General features: G+C 37.2%; 2 protein-coding genes across 7 annotated transcripts; one reads left to right on the top strand and one right to left on the bottom strand.

Moving 5' to 3' along the window:
• Positions 1-3,364: 3,364 nt before the first annotated feature.
• On the bottom strand, positions 3,365-10,841 carry LOC134745802 (protein-S-isoprenylcysteine O-methyltransferase). Its single transcript, XM_063679890.1, has 5 exons — positions 10,487-10,841; positions 9,631-9,889; positions 9,252-9,361; positions 4,891-4,998; positions 3,365-4,133 (listed from the first exon to the last, which is right to left on the bottom strand). The coding sequence occupies exons 1-5, from the start codon at positions 10,700-10,702 to the stop codon at positions 3,927-3,929; spliced, it is 900 nt and encodes a 299-aa protein (XP_063535960.1). The 5' UTR covers positions 10,703-10,841; the 3' UTR covers positions 3,365-3,926.
• A 631-nt stretch (positions 10,842-11,472) lies between these two features.
• LOC134746278 (uncharacterized) lies at positions 11,473-26,607 on the top strand. Of its 6 annotated transcripts, XM_063680624.1 has the most exons (8): positions 11,473-12,007; positions 13,072-14,901; positions 15,703-15,891; positions 17,207-17,328; positions 18,176-18,264; positions 23,424-25,457; positions 25,488-25,954; positions 26,114-26,607. In XM_063680624.1, the coding sequence occupies exons 1-6, from the start codon at positions 11,918-11,920 to the stop codon at positions 23,489-23,491; spliced, it is 2,388 nt and encodes a 795-aa protein (XP_063536694.1). In that variant the 5' UTR covers positions 11,473-11,917; the 3' UTR covers positions 23,492-25,457; positions 25,488-25,954; positions 26,114-26,607. The 6 variants fall into 6 exon arrangements, with proteins under 6 accessions (XP_063536694.1, XP_063536693.1, XP_063536696.1 ...); XM_063680623.1 differs by having other exon boundaries at positions 23,424-25,954; XM_063680626.1 differs by having other exon boundaries at positions 11,475-12,007; positions 18,176-18,288; positions 23,424-25,954.
• The last annotated feature ends 334 nt before the right edge of the window (positions 26,608-26,941 follow it).

Raw genomic sequence — 26,941 nt, 5'->3', positions numbered from 1 at the left:
GTATGCGTTTGAAAGTTTAAAAAAAGTTTTTTTTTTCGAAACAGGTCTTGTATATTTCATTATATATTTTTTAAGTTTCCAATTTATTGGGATAAATTGCTCATTTTCTATCTATTTAACTAGATCAAATTCAACACATGTCAACTACCCTATTATATAATAAAAATATATAATAAAAAAGACGTACGTATTCAGTCAAACGTTAATTTATTAGTCTTATTTAAATTAAGTATTAACATATCAGACATTCACAACCGTTCACATACAAGCTTATTTTAAAGTATGACATATTTACAGATTTATTAAAATTAGAAAACTGCTGAAACAATGATTCGCAATATGGTTGCACTAAACTCATCACTGAAAGAGACAACAAAGTAATGGTCAACACAAAAAAATGCCCAAAAATAGATGATTATCAAAAGTACTAACGGGTAATTTAAAAAATTTGAACGATTTTCATAGACCTAGCATTACACAGATCAGCTATACGCGTGCGCCCGTGAGGGACAAAACATACGCGATGCGACAATGTGATTGGTCGAGTAGATTTGTAGCCCACCATAAACCATACTAAATTTACGGTGGGGAATTTAAAAAAATGTGAAACTGTGACAAGGACAACCAATAACAGCGCTTTCTCTGCTACTCCTACTGTAAGATACATCAGACTATCCCGTTCGGTCATTTCCCCCCACCCCTCATGACCGATCCAGTTATACAAAATTTATGATGATTTTACTTATACCAAACTATTTACATAAACAAAAAAATTTGCTACTTCTTTTGAAGTTCTTTAGTTATTTTATTTTTTCAAACATTTGTTTTTTCAAAATGGAATTTAAACTAGAAACCCTGCGAAAACGGGTTGTACATTTTTATAATTTCAACTTAAACATGGGGAAAAAGTATACAGTGGGTATTTTAGTACAGAAATGTACCAGTCTCTATGGCTAAAAAATAAGTGCATTCCCGTTGCCAAGGAGGTTTTGGGATTATACTGAGCAACTTTTACTATGGGACCAACCCCGAAATGTCAATAAAAATTTTGGTTGTTTCATACATTTTGGCTGGTTTCTATGGGAGGGTAAATTTTTTTTCGCGATTTCGTGGTTGGTCCCATAGTAAAAGTTGCTCAGTATAATCCCAAAACCTCCCTGGCGACGGAAATGCACTTATTTTATAGCCACCCTTGCATCCTTGAAGATAGCATGCAAAAGTGGTAGTGTCTGGCCAGCAAAGATAATGACCAATGCAAGCCTCAATTGACTCCAAAGCACTTTTGATTAAATAAATTCCATGAGCCAAATTATCACCCGTTAATTTTTAATAAACAGCTAAAATCTAATGAATTTAATACAAAAACAAGGGCTAATCACCGAATGTACATTAAAGGGGTAACCGTTGTATACTATGAAAACCGCGCAATATACGCGATATAATCCGTTTTCATAGTTTTATTTCATGAGTAACTATCGCGGTAACCGAAGACAATATTACGTTGTATAATATGTTTTACAGTACATATGGTGCTACTTTTCTGCACTAGTGCGTAAATTAGCATATTTCATAACTATGTCAAAACTTGAAACTGCCATATGTACTGTAAAACGTTGTACGATACACGTGCGAATAGGTAATTCGCAACTCCCTTCGGTCGTGTTATAATTTATCGCCACTCGTTTCGAATTTCCTCTTTTTCGCACTTGTATCGTAAATAACTATTGTATCCAGTATCTTGTTGTAAGGAGTTGATCATAAGTAAATAATAATGCAACCTTACTGTTTTCGTAGCTATAAATTACGTGTTTATTGAATAAAACTTTAGGCTTTTAGCATTCACTTGTTTAATTGTTCCTCCAACTTCCCGCAGCACATGGCGACCCTGCCACGTTTCTATTTACTATTTCTGTTGTAGTTTATGTGCCATACGATAAATCTATAGCCTATTATTGTGAGAGATAAATTATCTACATACACATATATGCATGAAGAGGTGGTTTAAACATAAACTATGATATACAACATCTTTTTGTACATTGATCGAGAAAAATGGTAACATTCTTAATGTACTTATACCTAAATAGACTTTGCTAAATAGTTAATAGAATGCTGAATATCCTCTTATTTAAAAATACATAGTCTGTAGCAGAAGTTGCTAAGCGGGCGAGGTGTTCAAAATTACCTTGACACGCTCTTATTCTCTTAACAATAAAGTCGCGTCAAGATCATTTTGAACACCTAGCCCGCTTAGCAACTTCTGCTTACAGTCCGACTCGTTATTAAATTATAAAACGGGACTTAATCGCTTTTTATAATTAAATAATGTTTAAAAATGGTGAAAGTTTTAAGCAGTCTGACTCGATCACTTAAGTACTAGTAAATAAATATATATTAGTACACATGGACATTAGTAGTTACGAAGAAAAATGCTTCGACTAGATATTAATCTGTCTTATTGGTTATATTTGTTCGAGTTATTACATAAATAAACTATAAAATATACGTATAAGTACACATAAATATTACGTTTGACAACTGTTCAAATTTTTTGCATATATAATTATATATGCATAGGGTTATTTGCAAATAACAATAAATGAGTAAATAATTATACACAAAAAAAATACATCTTTTAAAACTTTTATTCATCTGCCTAAAATCATAAGCTACTTTATATACTTACATACAAAATACTACTTATATATAAGGTTTTAGAATATATACTCAAGTCCCAGACTATTTTAAAAACATACTTATGAACACATAAGTATTGTGCTGTACAAATCGCATTTAAATGCAACGTTATGAAAATACGAAAATATTTACAAAATGAATAGTCAGAGTTAGAATAGAATCAAACCGACAAAGACTATGGGATGGTGCCTTGGAAATAGTTTCTTGTTTTTTTTTAATGACGAAATAGAACAACATTTAAATATGTTTTACTTGTTGCATGTGAATCTACTGTATGGGTTAACTAGTCAAAAGTAGTAATGTTAAATTGTTTTCCTCTTGAACATTTTTGTCAAGTATTATTTTACTCATTAGGGTAGTCCCTTAGCGAGCCGTGACAAAAGGCTTAGGGTCGGTTGTACCAAACCATCACAGTTAAAGAATCCGCAAAATTGTATTGTATAAGAAGTTTCATAGTTCACTGCTGAGTGAAATCAGAAATTATTTATTTGCATTGATACAGTATGGGGGGTTCTCTGCCTTTTCGCCGAAAATTGTATTGCCGAATTTCACTTACCAACCAACTTTTCGCAGAAGTCTCATTTGGCCGAATTTCATTTCCCAACTTTACATAATCGAACCTAACCTAACCCAACCTAGTACGTCATTTTCATTTCCTAACTATGGGGTTGGGAAATGAAATGGTTGCGAAATAATTATTTGGTAAAAGTTATTCGGCCAAATGAAACTTAAGCGAAAAGTTGGTTGGCAAATGAAATTCGGCAATACAATTTTCGGCGAAAAGGCAGGATACCAGTATGGGGATTATAATACACTGTGTTACAATTCATTATCTAGCCTGCACGCAAGCTTGCAAATTTATAATCAATAATATTACAATAAATAAATTGAAATAAATATAATATGTCAAATTGAAATAATCAATTCGCTACACGTACGTGACGTGGATTAGTCCGCTTATTATGGTTGGTGCAACTAACCCTAAAACAACGCTAGTTATATTAATTCACATTTACGAGCGGGTCTATCGCGAATTTATTTTGTTACCTTTATTTACCGATAGACTCGATTGTAAATGTGATTTAATATGTGTTCAAAACGCGAAAATTTTAAATGTTATAACGCTAGTTATGATGATTATTTAACCTAGTAATTGGTACAAAAAGAGCGCCTTGTGATTCAAAAGTCTATTTGGCACGCTCTGTATTTACTTACGCTCTTATAATTTCTCAATAACTCCGTTGTTTTACCTTCTCTTCATCAGGGTCATACCCTTTAATGAAAGGTAGTCCTGTCCCAACGTCCCGACAGTATCTCTCGTACTGAGGGCCGAAAAAGGCCAGGAGCGTGAGTTCTTCGGCCTCGACGCGTTCGCGGAAGAACAGCCAGGAGGCCAAGGTGTATAGCACCACGCAGATTGGGTTTAGCAGGGTGATCTGGGGACAAGAAGGGGTTTATATAGAGTTGTGCCATTGCGAGACTTGCGAGAACGTTCTCCGTGTACAAAACTGAGACAAGAAATTTCTTAGAACGGCAAAAGTCTAGTTTTATTCGAATTTAAACTGTTGTGAGACATACTAACATTAAATCATTTTACGGTTTAGACTCACTTGTTTTAGTCACTCGCGCGACATGTTTCGGAGAGCGTAGGTCTCCTTTCTCAAGCACTAATAGTGCGAGCAGCGTTCACGACGACCGTGCATTGCGTACTGCCGCTGCGCGCGGCAGCGGCAGTAAGCAATGCACATGTGACTAAAACAAGTGAGTCTAAACCGTAAAATTATTTAATGTCTAGTTTTATATCGCAAGAAAGTAACAGATTTTCACAACGATCAGGCGTCAATAACTCGTGAAATACTTCAGAACAGAAGTCAGCTGCAGTTGCGAGAGTAGGTTGAGTAGGTGAGCACTACAAAAGCTATTTTTAATTTTTTAATTCAATTGAAAATTTGTCAAATTATACTCTATGAAAAAAGTCAGCTTAATATAAGATGCAACATTATATGGTTACCCGTTGACATTTCGGTCGTTTCCGAATGTTCCGTGACCTTTTCTCATGATATGCAACGTTGCTGCAAAGAAATCTGCAGGCGTTTTTTATGTTCGGAATTCGGATGAGCAGCTGACGTAGGTACATATTCCACATAGCTACCTTTTTAGATGACATTCGTATAGTTTGTTTCAGCAGAATACCTGTGTGCCGATGGACCAATAGAACCAGCCGACGTAGCTCGGATGCCGACACAGTGAGTACACGCCGTGCGTCACTAGCTCGTGGTCCGATTTCTTCACGAACTGCACCTGCAAACAGATTTAACAGATGTCAACTGTCTTTATACATTGTACACCTGTATACTTGCGACCAGATAGCCCAAGACAGGCGGGCATCGAGTGACAGGGGAAAAACCCAGCTTTTTCAAACTTATACCTACTTCTACTATTATAGGGTAGGGTACACAAATTGACGAAGTCCCACGGTAAGCTCAAGAAGGCTTGTGTTGTGGGTACTCAGACTATATATATAATAAACAAATACTTAAATATATAGAAAATATCCATGACTCAAGAACAAATATGTGTGCTCATCACACAAATAAATGCCCTTAGGACTTGAACCCAGGACCATGCCGGACCATTTACCGACAACGACTCTCGCATATACGTTAATGACCACCTGTCCGGATTCAACAAGTTCTTGCTTAAACAGGCTCAACTCAGAAAAACTCAAAAGCAGTACAAGTATTGTTGGGTCCGGAATTGTACGGTGATGGTGCGGAAGACGGATAATTCACCGATTCTGTACATTACGACTGAGGAAGCGTTAAACAAAATAACATAAGCGTGACCCTGCCCATGTTGTCGTTTTTGTTTATAGGATATGTTCTCGGATTAATATTAATATTTTTATCCATATTGGTTGAACTATATTTGTATTTCAGAAACAAAACTATTACTTACTGTTGTTTTGTATTTATCATAGTGGTGCTTTGTTTACGAGTTATGTTTGCATTTATTTTGCGAGAGTATTTTAAAATCTTAACAGAAAATTTGTACATACATATTTTATTAACGGACCAAATATTAAATAAGCGAACTTTACATGCGTACTATAATATCATCTTATCAATTTTATTTAATGGGATTTAAGCTATACTATCAAAATGCTCGTGGACTCAGGACTAAAACTACTGTATTTTTTCGAAATCTATTGAAATATAATTATGACTTCATATGTATTACTGAAACGTGGCTGGTTCCTGGCATTTATGACTCAGAATTGTTTGATTCGAGGTACAACGTGTACAGGACGGACCGAGACTGTGAGAGACTAGGGGTGACGCGGGGTGGCGGCACGTTGATAGCGGTGCGCCGCGACCTGCGGGCTGACGCGCGCGGCGCCGGCGCGCGCCCTCTCGTGGCGCTCCCGGACGCCGACGTTACATGTCTTGATATTCATATAACTCAAGGGCCAGTATCTAAAAAATTAAGGTTGTTTACTTGTTACTTCCCCCCAAGTAAGGAACTAATGGATTCCGAATCACTATTTTTTGAGTATTTGTCTGACTTACATGCGGATTATCCCGATGATATATTTCTGGTTCTAGGTGACTTTAACATCGGAGATGCGGTTTGGAGCCAACTTGATCAGGGCCCTCATAGCCTTAGGTTAGGTAATCCTAACTTTAACAGCCTCACAGCCCAGCTATCAGCATTTTTACAATTTACAAACTTTGAACAATATAATCACATTTCTAATAAGAACGGTAGGCATCTGGACCTAGTCCTTTCTAATCACTTGTGTGAGGTAGCTAGCGCGGACCCTCTTGTACCTATAGACGCTCATCACCCAGTCCTTTGTATAACGATTGAAATTGGTTCGACTGAGCGTCTTCTAAAACCGGCCCCGCGTGTAGTACGTCGATTTTTTGCCGCCGATTATAATAAAATTAATTTGAAATTGAGGGAAATCAATTGGGAGACGCAACTAGATACTAATAATATCGAGAGTGCAGTCAATGACTTATACACCACTATAAATAATATAATTCAAGAATTAGTTCCCTCCAAAACAGTTACAAAACCAAGTAATTTTCCTTCTTGGTATTCCCGTAATCTTATCACGTTAATTAAGAAAAAAAACAAGATACACAAAAAATGGAAAATATATGGACGAGTAGCTGACTATAACGCTTTTTCTAATTTACGCTCTAAAATAAAAAACGAAGAAATTTCTTGCTACAATTTATTTATCTCTAGGGCTGAAAATAATATAAAAGTTAACTCTAAGTCGTTTTGGTCATTTATAAAATCCAGGAAGGATAGCACTGGTATTCCGGATTCGCTCTATTTAGACAATATTACGGCAAACGATGGAGTCAGCACGGCTAATCTATTTAGTGACTTTTTTCATTCAGTATTTGAACCTATCTCAACTTCCATGCCTAGTGTCAATAGCCCACAAAATTGTGTTATTAATAGCGTTCATATTGACGCACCTCTGGTGGAAAAATACTTGAAGAAATTAAAAGAATCCAAAGGCAGTGGCCCGGATGGCATTCATCCTGTGTTTTTAAAACGTTGCAGTAAGTCTCTTGCATTACCGGTATGTTTACTCTACAACATTTCACTTAGGTCTAGGTCCTTACCAAAAATTTGGAAAAAATCTATCATTGTGCCTATTTTTAAAAGTGGTGATAAACATAATATTAGAAACTACCGCGGCATTTCCAAATTGTCTATACTTCCTAAACTATTTGAAAAAATAGTTTATGACACGCTCTACCCAACAATAAGACCGATGTTAATGACGCAGCAGCATGGCTTCATTAATAAACGGTCAACTGAGTCTAATTTGTGCGAGCTCCTTGATTATGTTCTAAGCGCAATGGACAAGAATTACCAAGTCGATGCTATCTATACCGATTACTCAAAGGCATTTGATAAAATTTCACACTCTGTCTTATTAAATAAACTTGAAATGTTCGGTATCCATGGAGACTTGTTGCGTTGGCTCACATCGTACTTGCGGGATAGAACTCAGGCAGTTACTATCAAAGGATACACCTCTAGTTTTGTGCCTATTACGTCAGGGGTCCCACAGGGCTCGCATTTAGGACCACTACTATTTAACATATATATCAATGATGTCATTAACTGTTTTTTGAATTCTAAAGTATTATTGTATGCTGACGATACTAAGATATTTACCATTGTGAAGTCCGAGGCTGATTGTGTCAATTTGCAGGATGACCTTAATAGATTGGACAACTATTGTTTATGTAATAACCTGTACTTAAACATAAATAAATGTTCAATTATTACATTTACGCGGAAGCTTGACCCTATAAACTTTAATTATACCATCGGAAACCAACAGCTTACTAGAGTTACGGAGGTTAGAGATTTGGGAGTATATTTAGACAGTAAAATTCAATTGGTTTCACACATAGATAAGATAACATCTAAAGCCTACAAAATGCTTGGTTTCATTTTTAGGCAAAGTAAAGATTTTAAAAACCCCACAACGTTACTTCTTTTATATAATGCATATGTAAGGTCATATTTGGAATACGCATCTACAGTTTGGAGTCCCAACTATTTAGTGCACATTAATTCATTAGAAAGTGTTCAAAAAAAGTTTCTTAATCGTATGAAGTATAAATTCAAATCTTTTAAGCCCGAGAATTTTGAGTCCTTGCAAGTGAGAAGAGAAAAGCGGGATGTAATTTTCTTGTACAAAATATTAAATAATTTAATTGATTCGGAAGAACTTCTCAGCAAGGTGTCATTTAGATGTCCTACGTATCGTACACGGTCCACCGCTTTACTATCAGTTCCATTCACTCGCAAAAAATATGTAAACAACAAATTTTTAGCAAGAGCATGCAATATATTCAATAAGAAATATTCACACATTGATTTGTTCCAGCATAGGTGTAATAGATTTGTTTCTGTCATCAAACAAAATAAAAAAATATAATAGATGGCAAATTTCGTTAACTCGTGGCTAGTAATAAAATTGTAATCTTGTGTTGTATTGTTATGATTGTTATTGTAATTGTACCTATTTGATTTCAAATTCTAAATTGAAAATTGTGCTTGTTATTTTCCAAATTCTAAATTATGCTTGTTATTATTACTCAATGTTATTGTTAAATTCAACTTTAAATTCAAAATACCTAATAATTGTACTTTTTTTTCGGAGCAAAGGAATTTTGTATTAACTATAAGTGGAAACTCTTTTGGCCTATGTTCTTACTATATCTTTTACCTTATTGTATTATTATGTGCTGTATGTTTCCCAAATAAATAAATAAAAAAATAAAAAAAATAAATGCATCGGGCTTCACAGGCAGAGTCAATACCCACTAGGCCAGACCGGTCGTCGATCCCCATGACGATGATGATGATGATGATGGTTGGATGATGATCTATCCTATGATAGTTCCTCCAAGTCGCTTTTGAATAGTCTTATTATAAAAAAAAATTAATCATCATTCGCCCGGTCAGGTATAATTGCTTAGAAATTGTTTGTTAGAAATATTAGTACATACAGTATGATTAAAGTTGGTCTTGGCCGTGAACATGGCTGACTTCCTCAGCAGCTCGCCACCGATGCACATAAGGAATCCTACTGCCGACAGCAAAAAGCATGTCTTCATTTCTGAAAATAAGGTTTCCAATACATTAGCACGTCTGTTGCAGTCGTCCGGAAAGGTGGGCCAAAATGGTTACTGAGTGGGACCCATGGAACACCATAGACGGTGCAGGCCGGGGTTCAGGCAGACTACAAAGGGGATAGTGAGGCTACTTGGACACATTCTATCCCAAATGGTGGGAAAATGACGATGACAGGGTCGACTGGAGAAAACGAGGGGAAGCCTTTGCCCAGCAGTGGGACACCAAAGTAGGCTAATAAAATTCTTAACTCACCAGGAAAGAAGTAATACTCCACAGCCCACTCTGTCCAACTAGCCACAGCAGCGAGCCCATACTGCAAACTATGATTCAATATGAACGAGTCAATGGACAGCGTCCGAGGGTTCGTCAGTGCCACCCCCATGAACTCCGAGAAGTGGAAGAAGGTCAGTGCCATGGTGTAGAGGCCGAACACTCGCCAACCGGAGTCAAAGGTGCTGATGTGGAGACCGGTGGCGAAAGCCGCACCAAGAAATGCTGATCTGACGGACACCTGCCAATATTTAATCATATGAAATGAAAAACAAATGATTTGGATCATATTACATAGCATTATAGCAAGTCATGCCACTGATTTTTGGCACAGACCTAATGTAAAATTTGAATATCATGGTAACAGAGAGATTATCAAGTCACTTACTTATCAGTATTTCTATTAGATTAATCCTCCTGAGACCCCCGTACAATTTTTTGTACATATTCCAGAATCTATTCTGAATTTTCATTGATTAAAAAAAGGTTCCAAATTAAAAAATTAAATAACTGCGTCTGGGTCTCAGGAAGGTAGTCTTTTACATTCAGTTGCAAATCTTTAAAAATAATGTTTAGAGAGAAACAATCTGTTTTTATTTAAGTATTGTTGAGGTTATAGATCTATGGTTAAAAAAAAACTGATATAATCACAGGTCAGTAGCATTAGTAAGAACCTTCAATAACGAAAATACATAATTCCCTCTATGATGACTTGATAAGATACTTAATAAAACAATACTAAACTATATATTGTTTATACTAATTATGACTCTTTACCTATCTAAGCCCCAAAAATCTGCTCCATAAGCAAAAATATACTAATTGAATAAGTTCTTACCTCGTATATGAAGCCCCTGTAACAATATCTAAGAATGAAGTTAAATAAGCAGAAGTACAGCCCCGGGCCCCAGTACTTCAGCGCCCACAGCTCCGAAGAGAAGCCCAGGATGCTCCCAGAGAAAAAAGATATCGTGAAAGTAGAAGCGCAAACTAAAAAACACAAAATTGCTTGCTTTCCGGCCGGATGAATATTTTTCCATAAAATCAACTCCATAGTTCAAAATTAAATTTGGCAATGTCTTGAAGTGTTAATAAAGTATATAATTTATATGTTTGTTACGTTTTAGAGAGCATATTTATACTAAAATATTATTAAAAATTTACGAAACGAGATAATCACGATTCACGACTAATTTGACAATTTTGACAGCTAAACATCATTCACGTCATTGTCAATGTCATTGCCGTGCAAAGTAAGGATGCTTTCGGATATCATAAATAAATTTTCTACGGTTATATAATTTTTGACATTTCAGTATTAAATATATCTTAGTTTTTTTTAATACTTAAAATTACGTAAATAATTTTAAGCATTAAAAGTTATTTTTTGTAACGATATTACTGTATAATTCTATTCAAATGTATACATCAAATATCATATAATAATATTTCCGAACATACACAAAATTACTGCTGTGTTGCAAGACTTGAAAACTTATAAATGTAATTCAAAATTAAAACTGACTAGAAAACACATCTTCAGCTAATACATATTACCTGTTTACATTTTTTGTTAAATGTTTTTTTTTATCAGAATATTGTTTGCATCAAAAGTGTGTACTTACTTTCGTAACCATAACAATAACGGTTCACATCGTCATGGCAACACACCATTTGACAGTTCAAGCACCGAGTGTGTTTCCGACAGTCGTCTCTTTTTCTTAATTTTGGGAAAAATACTATTGGCTATTGAAATACCAGGCAAAAATATCATTGCTCTTATTGGGTGTGTAAAATAATAACAAACAAATATAAGCCCTTGCATATTCAAACAAAGCATGAAAGCAAAACAACTTTTATTTCTATTTCAAAAACCTTAATCTTTACCATATCTTTACGGACTTCGTGTTTATTCAAATTACCCAAAACAATCCAAGTGAACGTGCGAACGTATCATTATATTAAAAAGTTTAATTAACGGTGATTCGGATAAGCTTATAATTAAGTCGTAAATTGTTTAAAGTTGTTATTAACTGACGTAATCAGGCCGTGACTTCATCGGTACATGCCGTCGGCTTTTAACGAAAGTGGTTTCCTTATGGGCTCGAGAGCGGCGATTAAGGGGAAACTTTCAAAAGTGATTCGCAATTTCCTATGCCAGTGAGCGGGGAAGTGGATGAGTTAGCAAGTTCGGGTGTAGCGGGACAGGCGAGCGTATTTTCAGTGAGCGATCGGGACAGTTTTTGCCGATGTAATTATATTAAATACCATGAACGACCCGTGGGACGTTAAGTCCCGTCAAGCCGGGCAATATGTGTCCTGTATGAAGATAAATGGAGTGCCACTGCTGCCACCACTTGTGAGTATTAAGCCAAGACAAGCATAAGTTTTGTAAAGCTGTAGTCAAATCTGTGACCGAATATTATTAAGTTGTACAATAGTGAAGATCCTTATTTCAACAGCAATTGTATACCACTCACTAATTTGCAAATTTTTGTGTGGGATATTGAGTATATTTTGCACTATTTGACCAATTTACCAATGTGTACCATCATCCTCACTTTTAAGTGAATTTTTATAAAGTCTATTGCAAAAATATATATAAGGTCCACCAATGGTCAGCCAACTTCTTATAGCCATATAATATGTGGAAAAAAAATGTGCCCAATGGTGGGCGAACTTTTTTTATGGGGGACCAGAAAGTTTAAGAGATTTCAGAGGGGGCCAGAATTGCAGCTAAGATGCATGATCATTATTTAGCGGGTCATATACTCAAATTATTTTGAAGGACCGGCGGCCGTACTTTGCTCATCACTGTATTAACCCCTCGCTTTTTACTGACATGATATTGGGTTGGCAAAGAAAGTTAATAATCCATTCTAAATTTAAGACTCCAAGGTTTTTATCTGTGCCTGAGAGTTGACCGGTAAAAGGAACAATTTATTCTGTGACCTCTGTACTAATTTGTTTAGTTTTTTTATCTGACTGTTTGTATTTGATTGGTTGCCTTTAAAGAAGAAAGAAAGAAAGAAAGAAAAAGCATTTATTAGCACAACATAACAAGACTAAAGCTAGAAATAATTAAACAGAATGAGGTTGCGCTAAATGGTCCTTACTCAGCTTGGTGTCACGGTGTGAGCCAACATGGCACACTCCGCGACGCTGATTTTCAGTAAGGCCCAGTAGATTAAACACAATGTATCAGCATCGGTGTTGTCTGGGTTACTTCAAAATTATTAACCTCTAGCCACCCAGAGGCCCAGATCCCGTTCCATTCTAATTTGAATCTTGGTAAGTTATACTTATAATGTCTGGGCGGTATAGAGGATAAACAATAGACATCCATACTAAACTTCTTGAACTTGCTGTGTCTAACTTTTTAACTGGATAAAAGTTTCTTTCTAAAAATTGTTTAATTTCTAGCTCTCCAAAGAATGTCGGAAAGAAATGCAATATTACAAACTTCTTGCCAAAGAAGTTGAGAAACGGATAGTGGAACTAAAAGCTTATGTCGGCGACAGTGATGAAGACTCTGCTCAGGACAACACCGATGCCCCTGAGTTGCCACAGGAGTATGAACAACTGCATGAGCCTATTCAAGAAATCCTACAAGTTTTTGACAGTAACATTACAACATTTAGAGAACACAAGCTTGAAGAAAGTTTATCCGCTTCTACAAACACCACAAACAGTAATTCTCCGGATTTGTGCAATAGTGTTTCTTCCAGTAATGCATCACACAGTCTACCAAAGTTCTCAGTAAATAGCCTCCAAAATGGAATTAGTAACAGCAAGGTTAAGAGCAATAGCTCACAACACACACCACAACCTATTGAGCCTCCTGAACGTGATTGTAACACTACTCCTAAGAAAATTACTAAAGTAGAGCAATTAACTGATGATGAATTTTCTTTTGATGGCACCAAACCAGAAAGAGAAATAGTAGACTTGTTAAGGGTTGAATTTGACATTAGTAAAGTAGAACCACTTTTATCTGGTGCTTTTCCAGATATGACAATGACAGATGGACCTGCATCTCTCGGTTCTAAAAGTTTTACAGGCTCTTTAAATAATATTCACAGCGAGAGTGTCAAAGATGCAGCTACTTTAGTTCGTCAAAGTTCCTACACAGTGCTTAATCCGAGTCCATTGCTTTTAGCTCATTTAAAAGTGCAATCACTGAGCACTGGAGTAGAAGTGACCTCCATTTCCATGAGCGACTCACTATCAAACCTGACTACACCAAAAAAACGAAGAAGTTGGGACTTAGAGTCAGCTAAAATCAAATGGTCATCCATGGCTCACGAGCTAAAGCAAAAAACAGCACAAACTAAACCAGTTGAAAATAAGAACCCTTCTAAATCCACAGTTAAAAAACCTCTGCAGACTCCAACCAGATCTAAATCTGTATCTGAAAACCCGAGGCGAGCCAGCGTGCCTGGAAAAGCTCTGAAATCAGAACCTGTTCAGAACCAGAAGCCTAAAAAGTGCACTCCAAGTCCATATGCAAACACGAATTCAATAAATGTAAAAGAACCAAAAGCAAATAACAATATCCAGCCGTCACCCAAGAAACTAATTTCAGAATGTGAGGATCCAGCCACTAAAGTAAAAGAGTTATACGAGAGAATACAAAATCAGCAGCTTCTACAGATGGCAAACTTAGTTGAAAAGCAGAAACGCGAGCAATTGTTACTACAGCAAGTTTTCGACGAGCAAAACAGCATTCTTTATAGGCAACTGAAAACTATCTGTCCTAAATCGCCCGTCGAAGCGAAAGCCGCGTGGGCCGACAAAGTGGACCGAGGACCCGTCAGTTTAAGCCAGTTAATAAACCACAAGTCACCCGACTCTTTAACAAGCACTCTAACCGACACCCACAATAATTTAAACAAGTGTGCTGAGGTTTTGAAAAAGAGTAAAGACATCACTGGTAGTATAAAGAAACAGAACCATCCTGGAAGTCCTACAGATGGAAGTAGAACGCGCACTCACTCACCAAAAAGGACGAGAACTTCTAGAAAACTTAGTTACGATACTTCGTCTTCGGACAGAGAGTTTGAACCGATATTGACCGATCGAACGAACGACACGTTGGCGGGGCTAAATGTGACATTTACTTCTGATAGTGATGAACCGACTTTCATGGAAAAGCAGCTGTCTACGCACAGTGCGGTACGGAGCATGGAACATTCAGTGAAGGTGCCGGCACGTAGACCCGTTCAAGCCAGGTTGCCGCCAACGCCTGAGCAGGTAATTTTATCCAAAATACCATCTAAAATCTGGCTTTCAAAATCAAAACTTCGAGTATAAATTTTGCTTTGAATTCTTATGGAAAAATAAAATGGTTGAAATTTTTGGTAAAAAATCTTTTGACATGAAATAGTACACAAAACCTGTATGGAGAAATTAAAACTACTATTTTAAAACTAGTAGCAATCATTGTAAATTTACGCATTTTAAAGTAAATTATGTTATAAAATTCATAATTTGTATATTTATATTCTTGTGCACTTTGTGCTCAGTGACCGTCATTGCTTCCACTGCTTTCTTTCAATGTCCGAGTGCTTCCCACACCCCGCACTAGCACTTTCTCATAGTCCTGATCCTAAGTATTCCTGAGTTCCTGACCTACCTAATATCTATCTTTGTACCTATGTATCCTGCTGATTCATCTTTCATCTGCAAATATGATATAAAATTGGTCCACTCTTCTCTTTCGACGACAGATGTTTCTACTCCGATTTCTCATTTAAATTGCAGTTTTTCGGTCATACTCATATTTGGACTATTTTGCTATTACGCTTTACCCAACTCAACATTCCCATTCAAACGATTCGCTAAATACTTCTTCACGTTTTCCATTCCCTTAATATCTGTACATATGCGTTTATCGGGAATAGTAAAATTCTCCTTCCTACTTCTATTTTAAATTTAGCATCTCCTATTTGGGAGTCCTTTATTCTTTCCTTTTTCTCTACCATCTCTATTTCAACAATTTGCCACAATTTTATGTACAATCCCATTCACTGCACCGTGTGGTGACGGTTATAGCTGGCTGCGGCCTCCACCATAGTGGCACACGCGAAGGGCTACCTCGTGCGCCGGTTGCTCCGTACTGAGAGAGTTCAAGCCACCGTCCAGACCATCAAAGATGCGCTGCTCTGTGCGCTGCAAATGCACCAGGACAGAGCGGGAATCAGGGGAGCTGATGTAGACTTGCATCGACGGCTTATTCAGCAGGTAAGACGTGTAGGAAGTTTTAAGTTTGAGCAAGCTACATACAGACCATCTGGGATGCTCTGCTTTGTGCGGTACAAATGCGATATCGGGATTCAGAGGACCTGATGTGGACACAGCAGGTGATATTTATGGCTTTAATCATACAAGCTTGGGCTTTTTGGAAAGTCAACGAAATGTAGATTATTTAAAGGAGAAACAGAACTCGTATTCTCTAAATAACCAAGTGCCGAGAATGGATTCTGAAGGTAATTTAATTTTATATTTATATCAAGATTTCTCTAACTTGTGAATCTCCATAATTCGCAAATGCCACTTTGCTGATTCTTAAGGAATTAGATTACTTCAAGACTAAGCTCTTACTTATTTGTGAATCTCCAAAATGCTCTCTTTAAATTCGAAAATGTAGCTATGTTATGTTAGGTGGTTATGTAGGTATATGTTCGATTGTTCATCGTCCCATTGATCTTAGCCGTGTGTGAATAATGCTCTTTGTTATTTTCTCGGTTCGCTTCGCTTGCCATGGTGTCTAAGTGTCGAGTTGCACTTTATTTTATTTATTTTGGGATTATTATTATCAGGTGTTTAATAAATCGTCATCATCTGTAGGTACTCGTACCTAGGCACACTTACGCGCGGTGCCAGAATGTGACTTATAATACCTCAACCTCCTGAATTGAACCCCAACCCCAACCTGGTTGAATTGAATACGCTACTGTCAGATTTTCAGAAACATGTTGAATGTCTAGAGTCTAAAGCACTAGTCCATCTGAATCAATTGTTCAATCTTCATTCACAAAATGCCAGATTTCCAAATTATCATGTAGCCATCTTTTTTAAAGTCTAAGATACATTCTACAGCCCTTTTTCAAGAGATTATTTTATTTAAATGAGTTTTCCGAATAGGATCCAGTCAGGTGGAAGTAGACCGGTTACCCGATTGTCAATATGAAGAACGCGATCTAAATCAAGAGTATTTATTTATATGGACTCCATCATTTTTTTTATGAGGTACCTACTTAATATTTTGTTTTATTTTGTTTGATATCTGTCCCTTGCTTAGACATTTAGGTACAGCAGTTTTTTAAGAATTTAGTCCACTTTCTATTTCTTAGTGATTTCTTACTATAAAATTAGAATCATACTTTGGAATTTTTTCGGGTGACGGCATGGCGGTGGCGAAAAACGACGGTGCAACGAGTTTGAATTTAGATAAGAACTGTGGGCTTTTTGAAATTAGGAAATCTGTCATTTTTGGAAAGAAAGCTTTTATTTAGTAGTAGGAATATTTATAAAATGATGAATTTAACTATAACAGATCACGGCTGCTTGTTATTCTCTACACGACACATTCGTGGCAAGTACGCCAGCAGAGCGCTGCGCCCTCATCGCAGTGGACCGGGAGCGCCGCCGGCAGAAACCGGACCGGTCCTACAGAACGTAAGTATTGTACAATGATTCTATTAATTTTACCTCTTTAGATCTATGTTCTTATTGCTAAAATGGTAATTTAACTAACTAATCTATGGAACAAACGGATGTACCTCCTCTGGAGTTGCAGGCGTACATAGGCTAAGGAAGCTGCTTAACATCAGGCGGGCCGTATGCTTGTTTGCCACTGACGTAGTATAAAAAAAAAACGGACATCACATGGAGCTGGAGCTCACATTCTACTGGCACTTCAACGTGCAAGGAAGTATGCGTGAACTTTAGGGGGCTGCTCCTACTTAATTGGAGAGAAGCGAAGTGATTTATCCGAAGAATTCTAACAGCTGCAGATAATAGCAGAGCAATTATTAGGGTTGACACAACTTGACGTCCCTTTGCGTGTACTACCACAGATAAGATAGTACTATTATTACTTATTCTGTGTTTATGTACCTGTAATAGTTGCTATACAATCTTATTTTTGATAAAATGTATGGAAACGAATGGTACCATTACTTTTTACCTTTTTGAAAGTTAAAAAAAAACGAAAATTTTGAAACAAGTCTTGTATTTTTTTATTTCTAATTATTGTGATAAATTGCTCATTTGCTATTTTGATATAAAATTCAACATGTGTCATCATCCCTATTGATTACATAAATTACATTGAACTTTTTAAAAACCGACACCGTGGCAATTATGTAGGTATAGGAAATAGGAACAGGAACTCGCAGATAGAAACAGAAGATTGAAAAGATAAGATTTTTATGGATTTTATGGATTAGGCATTCCTATGCTACAGCTAGAAAGCTACAACTGGAAAATTTTGACCAATGTTAAAAGTAAACTTATGTGTTAGGGACGTAATGTCGCAAAGCCACAGCGGCGCGTTTCCTGCGCGCGCGCCGCGCACCAGCTCGCACTCGATGATGACGCAGTCCCACTACGGTAACGCACACTAAATGTTGCCAGGTGAGCGGAGGTACGATGCAATTTTACGCACTTTGTTTTATCGGTGGCGGGTTTTGAGGTTTATATAGCATTTATTAATATGACCCAGATGTAACGCGGATGTAGTGTTCAAACTGATTTGGTTGTTATATTTATACTGTGTGGAAAAAATAATGGGCCGTGGAGGGAAAGTACCTTAAAACCTTAAGTTAGCTCATTTTACTTAAAGGAAACATTCTTTTATAAAGAAACAACAAAACTACATTCAAAGTTTTTTTTTTTATTCGCTTGTCTCGCCCGGGAATTAAATGCGTCTGACTTAGCCAATTTTGCGGTTTCACTCACGTATTTTTTAGTTACTCTAAAAAGCTAAGTTAGTAGGTATGTCTCACGATAGTTTAAATTCGATCAAATCCGTCTGTCTGTCACCAGGCTATATCTCATGAGCCGTGATAGCTAGAGAGTTACAATTTTCACAGATGATGAATTTCTATTGCAGCTATAACAACAAATACTAAAAAGTACGGAACCCTCGGTGGGCGAGTCCGACTCACACTTATTATTTGGTTTTTCTTCCACACTGTATACCTACCAGAAGGGATATATCTTTGTTTTCGCTAACTCGCTAACTGTAAAAAGTTTGCAAATCCCTAAAGATGGTTCCTATTGTTTTGCAGAAAGTTTTTTGACGTATTTTTGTATTGCATAATGTTACTTGGCAGACATGTCGTTTGGCAGAATTACCTTTCGCATACTGCTTTTCGCATAATATTACTTTGCAGAATTTATTTTTGCATAATATTATTTGGCAGAAAACTCTAACCATTTAGAAAATGTTGCCAAATGAATATTATGCGAAATGATTATTATGGTAAGTATATATTTATGTAGTAGTAGTAGTAGTAGCAGTAAACTCTTTATTGTACAAATATACACATTAAAAATTACATGGTACAAATAATAAGATGTACAAAGGCGAACTTATCCCTATGAGGGATCTCTTCCAGTTAACCTTTGAGTAGATGAGAGGAGAAAGTGAAAAGAGGGTGACAAATGTAGCAAAATGTACAACAAGGTACCAGAAAGATAAAGGATATAAATACATACAAAATTAATAGGATAAACATATAATATATTACACAAAAAGGAATGGGGAAAATACACTAAAAATTGGAAAAAAGTAGAAAAATATAAAGCAACATACAATACAAATATAGGCACATTAGTCAATCAGATAACCACAGCTTCTTTAACCTCTCCTTGAACGACGCAAGCGATTGCGCCTGTCTGAGCGAAACTGGCAGCTCATTCCACAGCTTCACTGAACGCACTGCGAAGGACTTGTTGTATCCACGAGATTTGTGAGAGGGGATGGCAAGTGATAAATTCGCGCTAGAACGGAGACGGTGGCCACTGCCTTCAGCCAGAAATTGAAATTTTTGAGAGAGGTATACAGGAGAAGAAGGTGTAAAAAGAACATTGAAGAGAAGAGAAAGAGTGTGAAGATCTCTGCGGCGGCGGATTGGAAGCCAATTGAGTTTATGACGGTAGTAAGATACATGATCGAACTTCCGTAGGCCGAAAATGAATCTTATACAGACATTCTGTAAGCGCTCTAACTTGTCCAAGAGCTCTTCTGTCATGTCAAGATTCACAGCGTCGCCGTAGTCGAGTAAAGGCAGTAACAGAGAGCGAGCGAGCATGGCTTTGGTGTCAAGTGGAAGAAAGTTCTGCAGGCGCCTTAAAGAATGGAGCGATCCAAACAGCTTTTTGCTCAATTCAGTGACATGAGGCGCCCAGGAAAGTGTCTGATCCATGGTGACCCCTAGATTTCTGACAGTGGGTGAGAAAGGAATTGGTATACCATCAAAGAAAATTCTAGGTGCCACCTGCTCAGACAATTTGGAGATGTAATAAGGACTTCCAAAAACGATCGCTTGCGACTTCATGGCGTTGACTTTCAACCCGAAAGATGAAGCCCACAAACAGACGGATTCTAAGTCGGCGTTAATTTGGCTTACGAGGGAATCGAAATCGTCAAGGTTGGCAGCTGAATAAATTTGCAGATCATCTGCGTAAAGGTGGTAGCAAGATTTTAAAGACTTAGTAATGTTATTTATGAAAATGGAGAAAAGCAATGGAGAGAGAATACCCCCCTGGGGGACGCCAGAAGAAAGTTCACACCAATCAGAAAGATTATCGTCAACTCGAACCCTCTGACGCCTCCCAAAGAGATAGCTGCGAAACCAGGACAATGAAGTGGGTGAAACATTAAAATGATTTAAAAAGGCTAAGAGAATGTCGAAATCAACTGTGTTGAATGCGCTGCTAAAGTCCAAGAGAACCAAAATTGTGATTTTTTTATTTTCTATATTAAGGCGAATGTCGTCGGTGACTTTAACAAGCGCAGTGGTAGTGCTATGCCCGGGGCGGAACCCGGATTGGAAAGGGTTAAAAAGGTTGTGTCTGTTGAGGTGCGAAGAGAGACGTCTATTGACAAAACGTTCAATTATCTTGGAAAGGACTGGTAGGATCGAAATAGGACGATATTGGGAAAACGAGGAAGGATTAGACACTTTAGGAAGTGGAATTATGTGGGCATTTTTCCAACATGAGGGAAAGACACCAGAGGAGATAGAAAAATTTATTATATGCGACAGTACAGGAGCAATTGAGTCCGCCACGAGCATAAGCATATCCAAGCTCAGATTATCATCACCGACGGCTCTAGTTTTATTAGACTTGAGTATTGAAATAACTTCTTGCGTGGTAATAGGGCCAAGATCAAAGAGAGCAATGTCTGAAAGCGGAGAATTGGCTAAAAGGGACAAAGAAGTTTGCTTGACAAGCGGGTCAAGGCAAACAGGGGAGGCGCTGAAAAATTGATTAAGAGCGTTCAGATCTAGAGTCTCGATAGCATTGGGTTTGGCCTTGCCAACACCAAGTGATTTTAAAAAACTCCAAAGCTTAGTGGGAGGACATTCGTCAATAGAGCGATGTATATATTTGCGCCTAGCGTCCCTGCAAGCCCTATTGCAACGGTTACGAAGCGATGTGTAAGCTCGATGATTAAGTTCCGAGGGATCGTGTCTTAGTCTTAGGCGAGCTCTGTTCCTTTTCTTCATTAGGTCCCTAATGTCTGAAGTAAGCCACGGGGCAGGAAAGTGTTTGACACGTGTGGGTTTTAGAGGAGCATGTCTGTCAAAAATCGCAAGCAATACGCTGTTAAAAGTCTCTAACTTCTGGTCAACATCAGCTGCAGAATCCAGCAAATCCTTCCAACACACTCTGATTACGTCGGTAGTAAGCGCTTGTTGATCAATATCTGCAAGGTTACGTCTCATAATAATTTTATGACGTCTTTTGGGGGAGCGAATTTTGAAGGAGGCGAAAATTAAGTCATGGTTCGAGAAAGCAGAAGCACTGAATTGACCATGATGTGACACATGCACAGGAGAAGAAGTAAGGATTAAATCGAGTAGAGAGGGGGGGCCATTATGCGGAAAATGTGTGGGACTAAGTGGTAAAATATGAATATTGAGGGAAGAGGCGAGGGACTGAAGCCTAACTGACCGATGATCATTTTTGACAAGGCAAGTGTTAAAATCACCCATTATTATAAGATGCTCAAACTGCGGGGAAAGATTAAACAAAGTATTTTCGAAAGTGTCAAAGTAGTTAACGTTAGAAGAAGGGCTGTAAAAAACCCCGAGAAGGACTTTAGTGTGATGTAATGAGACATCAAGAAATAAATACTCAGGAGAATTGGAATAAACTGTGGGAGACTGAGCTGCGATCTGGCAAGGAATGTCACCTTTTAAATAAATGGCAACCCCACCGCCTCGCACAATGCTGTTTCCGCCATCCCTACTACCCGTTCTGTCATTTCGAATCAAACGAAAACCGGGCAAAGGATAGTGGGTAGATGGAAGTGACGGTTTTAACCACGTCTCGGAAATCAAAATGGCGTGAATATTTTTACTGTCAAAAGTAGCCAGAAGATCTGGATAGTGGGTCTGGATAGTCTTTATGCGAAAGTATCATTCGGCTAAAAGTTTTCTGCGACACGTTTTATGCTAAGTGTATTTCTGACAAACAATATTCTGCCAGATGAGGGGAACCCCCCTAAAGATATTTTCAACAGCGTCAAAAAACCTTTGAATCTTTGTAAAATTGAAGTTTATTATTTGACAAATTGTAACGTACCTTCGTGAAACAAGGTTAGTTTTGATCGTCGCCTAGTAGAAAAAATGTTTGCGAATGTTGCCAGTATTAGCATGTTTATTTTGCAATTTACGCAAAGTCGGACCAAGCTAACTCTGCATGTCATTTGCAAAGACTGAGTGTGGCGATGGCATCATTAAATTTCTATGAAAATAATGACGTTTATGATGTGTAATGCCATTACCAGACTTTGTTCTATTCAAGTTGGTGCAAAGCTAGCTAAGGCGGACTATGTATTTGTAATATGTAATGAATGGTATGCACAAATTGTGTCATTTATCAGTTATCAATAATGTGTGTGTGTGTGTGACAATGAATATGTAGCTTTGATTATGCTTGCTTGTTATGTTGTCTTGCCTGTACGTAGTTCGTGAAAATAAAAATTGGCTAGGTGAAAAACCCCCCTTATGCACATGAAGCAAGGCTTAGAACGCACTACGATTAATTTCTTTGCGGTTTTAATCTTGCAAGTGCGTGCACTTATGAAGCATGCCGTACGTTACACTTTTTGCGGTTCTGAAATCGCAAGAAATTAATCCCGGGCGTTCTAAGCCTCACCAGTGGGGGGGACACTCCTCCTTTCGAGCAAACTCGGCTAAGCATTCCCCCGAGCAATTATTAGGGTTGGCACAATTTGACGTCCCTTTGCGTGCACAACCACAGATAAGATAATGACTTGAATTTTGACTACCCTAAATAGCCGAAAGGGATAGTGCCATTAGAAAGGGACAGCGTGATTCGACCCTGTTTCGCTGTCAAACTTCGGGTCGACAAAAAAGAGTAGAAATTAAAAAGTGGCAACACTGTAGTGTCGTCCCGTTTGTCTTAGATTGATTTGAAAGGAACGACACTACAGTGTTGCCACTTTTCAATTTCTACTCTTTTTTGCCACTGTACACCCTTCAGTTCTTTCATTGTTTATTATTCCACAGAGACGTTTAGCGGCACGAAGCTAAACTCGCGGCACATGCCGCCCCCGCGGCGCCGCGCGTGGCGCTGACACCGCCAGCGATACCTGCCGCGATGCTTCTCGCAATTCTGCTTCCCTGGTACCTAATAAGGTCTACTTGGCTATAATTAGTGTTAGGAAACCCCATTCTACAAGAATGTCACTTACGAAATGCATTTGCCTTGTATGGCAGCTAATTCAATCAAATCCGTAAAGCTCGAGAATATACTGCCAATTTGTTAGCAGTCATGAAATATTACCAGACCCAATATCATTTTCTTAGCCTTTTCAGAACTGTTAATTAGAAGAACGTTTCGTAAGGGACATTCTCGTGCGATGCACATATCGGGCTGTAGCCGTGCGCGTCACTTGACGTCTTTGGCGGTCACAGTTGAGATTTTTGGTTAGCCAAATGCATTTTAGTAATGGATTTATTGGATCTCACCGAGATCTGAGGGCCTATCGCCATCATTGAAAATCGTTAAGTATAGTGCGACATAAAATAGTAGAAATTAAATAAACTAGAACTAAAAAAAAGTGTGTGTGCGATTCAAGTAAAACTACTTTGACGATGACGTCTATCGCTATGTTGGCACTTTGACGTATGTCCTATTGTGCGTGTGTCACTACTGAGCGTTACTTCCGTCAGTAAAAAAATCTAAGTTACCCTCTAGTTGCGCCTAAAGAAGTTTTACATCAAAAATTTCCATACTAAATTGTTGCCATGTTTAACCTTGCGAGACCCGGACCGATATTCTAGTAAATATGGCTACCCAGGGAGCCGACGTGTCTGGAAAGGACATTTTACTTCAAAAATGTGACAGTTACGTAGGAAGTGGCGCCCTCAATAATTTTCTGCAATGAGGGCTATCGTTTTTTTGCTCACCAGTTGGCGCCTCTGTTGATGGTGGTCCAAAAGACTACAGAACAGCTGTCAGTCATTGAAGTGACAAGTGACATTTCGAACTATGGAAAAGACCACCATCTACACTAGCGCCCCTAGCGGCGAATTCATACGCGTTAGCCCTCATTGTCGTTGACTATTACTGCCTCATTGCTCTTGCATATTAGAACTTCGATGTTAACGGTAGAACCTCTGATTACGTAAAATATTCATTGCTAAAGATCTTAACTTTCTGATTTAGCTGATGGTTTAGAAACATTGCATTATTGTTTTTGAGTGTTTTATTGACCCTAATTTATTTGTATTATTTATAGACTATTTTATCTAACAAGGTGATGTACATACATTGTCACAATGAAATGTGACATGACAAATGACAAGAATTAAGATGCGACCACACCGCTGCTTAAAAACGGTGACGGTACGGAAACATAGTGACGCACCGTAAGCGTACCGTTTTTATCGCATGCTAAAACACGCCAACGGTGCGGAATCGCAGTGACTAGTCGTAAATGCCACGATTTTATGGCATGCCTTCCTAGTAAAATCGTAAAGTTTACGGCACGTCACTGCGATTCCGCACCGTCGGCGTGTTTTGACTTTTGAGCACCCGTGTGGATGGCACGCAAAAAAACGGTACGCTTACGATGTGTCACTGCGATTCCGTACCGTCACGTCACCGTTTTTGAAGCAGCGGTGTGGTCGCACCTTTATTCTCAATTTCTCTCATCGGACCAAATTTCTTCTAAAATTATGAATGTTCGGTATTGAACTTTAATCACCAGTAATAAGTTACAGTTTCTTTAATCAATAAGTTGCAAAACTGTAAATATGTAGGTATTTTTCGTATTCCAATAACCTTCTACGTCTCTCTATTATTATAAAAACATAATCTTACATGTCTAATATTGCATTTAATTGATATTGTATGGTTGTCTATCGTTATTCCATTTGCGAAGCTTCCAAACGTAAGTGCCTAGCTTAACGCACGAATTGTAGTTTATTATGTTATAAGCATTTCTTAAAAAAAAAAAACTGTTCGGGTAGAAGAGTTCATGATTCAGAAACTACACAATGAGCAAACTGTTTTTACCTCAATATATCACAAAATTAGTCTTAAAATTGCCTTAAAATTAATTATAGTTAATTGTAATTTGGTATAACCAAAATTCGTTTTAGGCTTTTGGTAATGATTTTATAATCGTATTGCACTATTATACTCTGTATCTTTAGGTAATTAAATAAAAGTAAACAAAATCTACCCTCAAATGGCTCCTTAAGCCAGTTGAGGGTGGTTGAAAACATTACATGATCAAATAATGTAGGTTAAAGTCAGGTCATTTAGTGACAGATCCAAGCGGTTTTGTATTTGGTTGGTTAACCAATAAATGTTATAACTACCCGAAAATGTACAAATTGTTTGATTACTTTTATTTAAATACCTAAAGATACAGAGTATAGGTAAAGTCAATACGGAAATTAAGTGTCGCTGTGGGATAAGTGTGACTGACTTTGGGCCTGTTTACACATATGTAGTGTTTATCACGAGTTCATACATTTGCCACTAAACAAGTAGCCAGACTTTACCGTATTGACTAATGTAAACGACTGTTTAACCCTTAAATGCATAATGATGTATATATGCATCGTATATTTGATGGTCCGTGGCTCAATATGCAGCTATCCAAAATCACATTTATTACTTTTATACAGCATGACACATCTATTTCAATTTATTAAAAAGTTATACAAAAAATCATGCATTTAAGGGTTAAAACAAGGTCTTGTAATTTTATAATTTTTATAAAACTTCTAGATTTTAAAGTGAGATTACTTAGCTTTTATCATCAAGTAATTGATTTTTTACTACTTTCAAGTCACAATGTTTAAAATGCAACTAATTATCTAGTCATATATTTTGATCATCTTTTAAAAATCACAGTGGGAGATTTTAATTTATTTATGGAGTTTAATAAGTATATGATCAAGTAGTTATATCTCCAGTATAATTACTGGAGTTATAACATGTTCTCTCTTGTAATTTATTTATCTGTAGTAATTTAAACATGAACAGGAAAGTATGCCAAAATGTATTTCTATGAGCTTATGCATGGAACCATGGAGACTATATAATGGAACTTTTTATAACTTGACATGTACACCTTTGCGGTTTTTGAAAGCCCATTTAAATGTGAACCCCCTAAAAAGTGAGATTATTTTGTAATATTATTGTGAAACAATTCTGCAATAAAGGTAATTACTAAAAGTTGTTTTTGTTTTTAACCTAAAGGTACCACCAACATATCCATCTTCATGTTACAGCAGATTTTCAATATCTATAAGATTAGCAAATATTGGTATTATTTCTTAGAATGTCATTTGATAGTTTTGGTTTCTGTATTTTTGTCACAGTATTTGTTTTCCGAAATTATTATAACGGAAGTTGCAAAAACATCGCATTTTGACAAAAGTTTGTCGGTTCTTACTAAATAAGTGATTCTCCAAGGCGTGTTATGTAAAAAAAAAACAACAACATTTTACTGTTTTTTTATTCGTTTTCCATATACAGACCCTTTCGATTTCAACATTAAAAATAT

This window comes from Cydia strobilella, chromosome 12 (assembly GCF_947568885.1).
Source record: "Cydia strobilella chromosome 12, ilCydStro3.1, whole genome shotgun sequence".
Lineage (NCBI taxonomy): Eukaryota > Metazoa > Arthropoda > Insecta > Lepidoptera > Tortricidae > Cydia > Cydia strobilella.
This window is presented reverse-complemented; position numbering and strand designations above follow the sequence as displayed.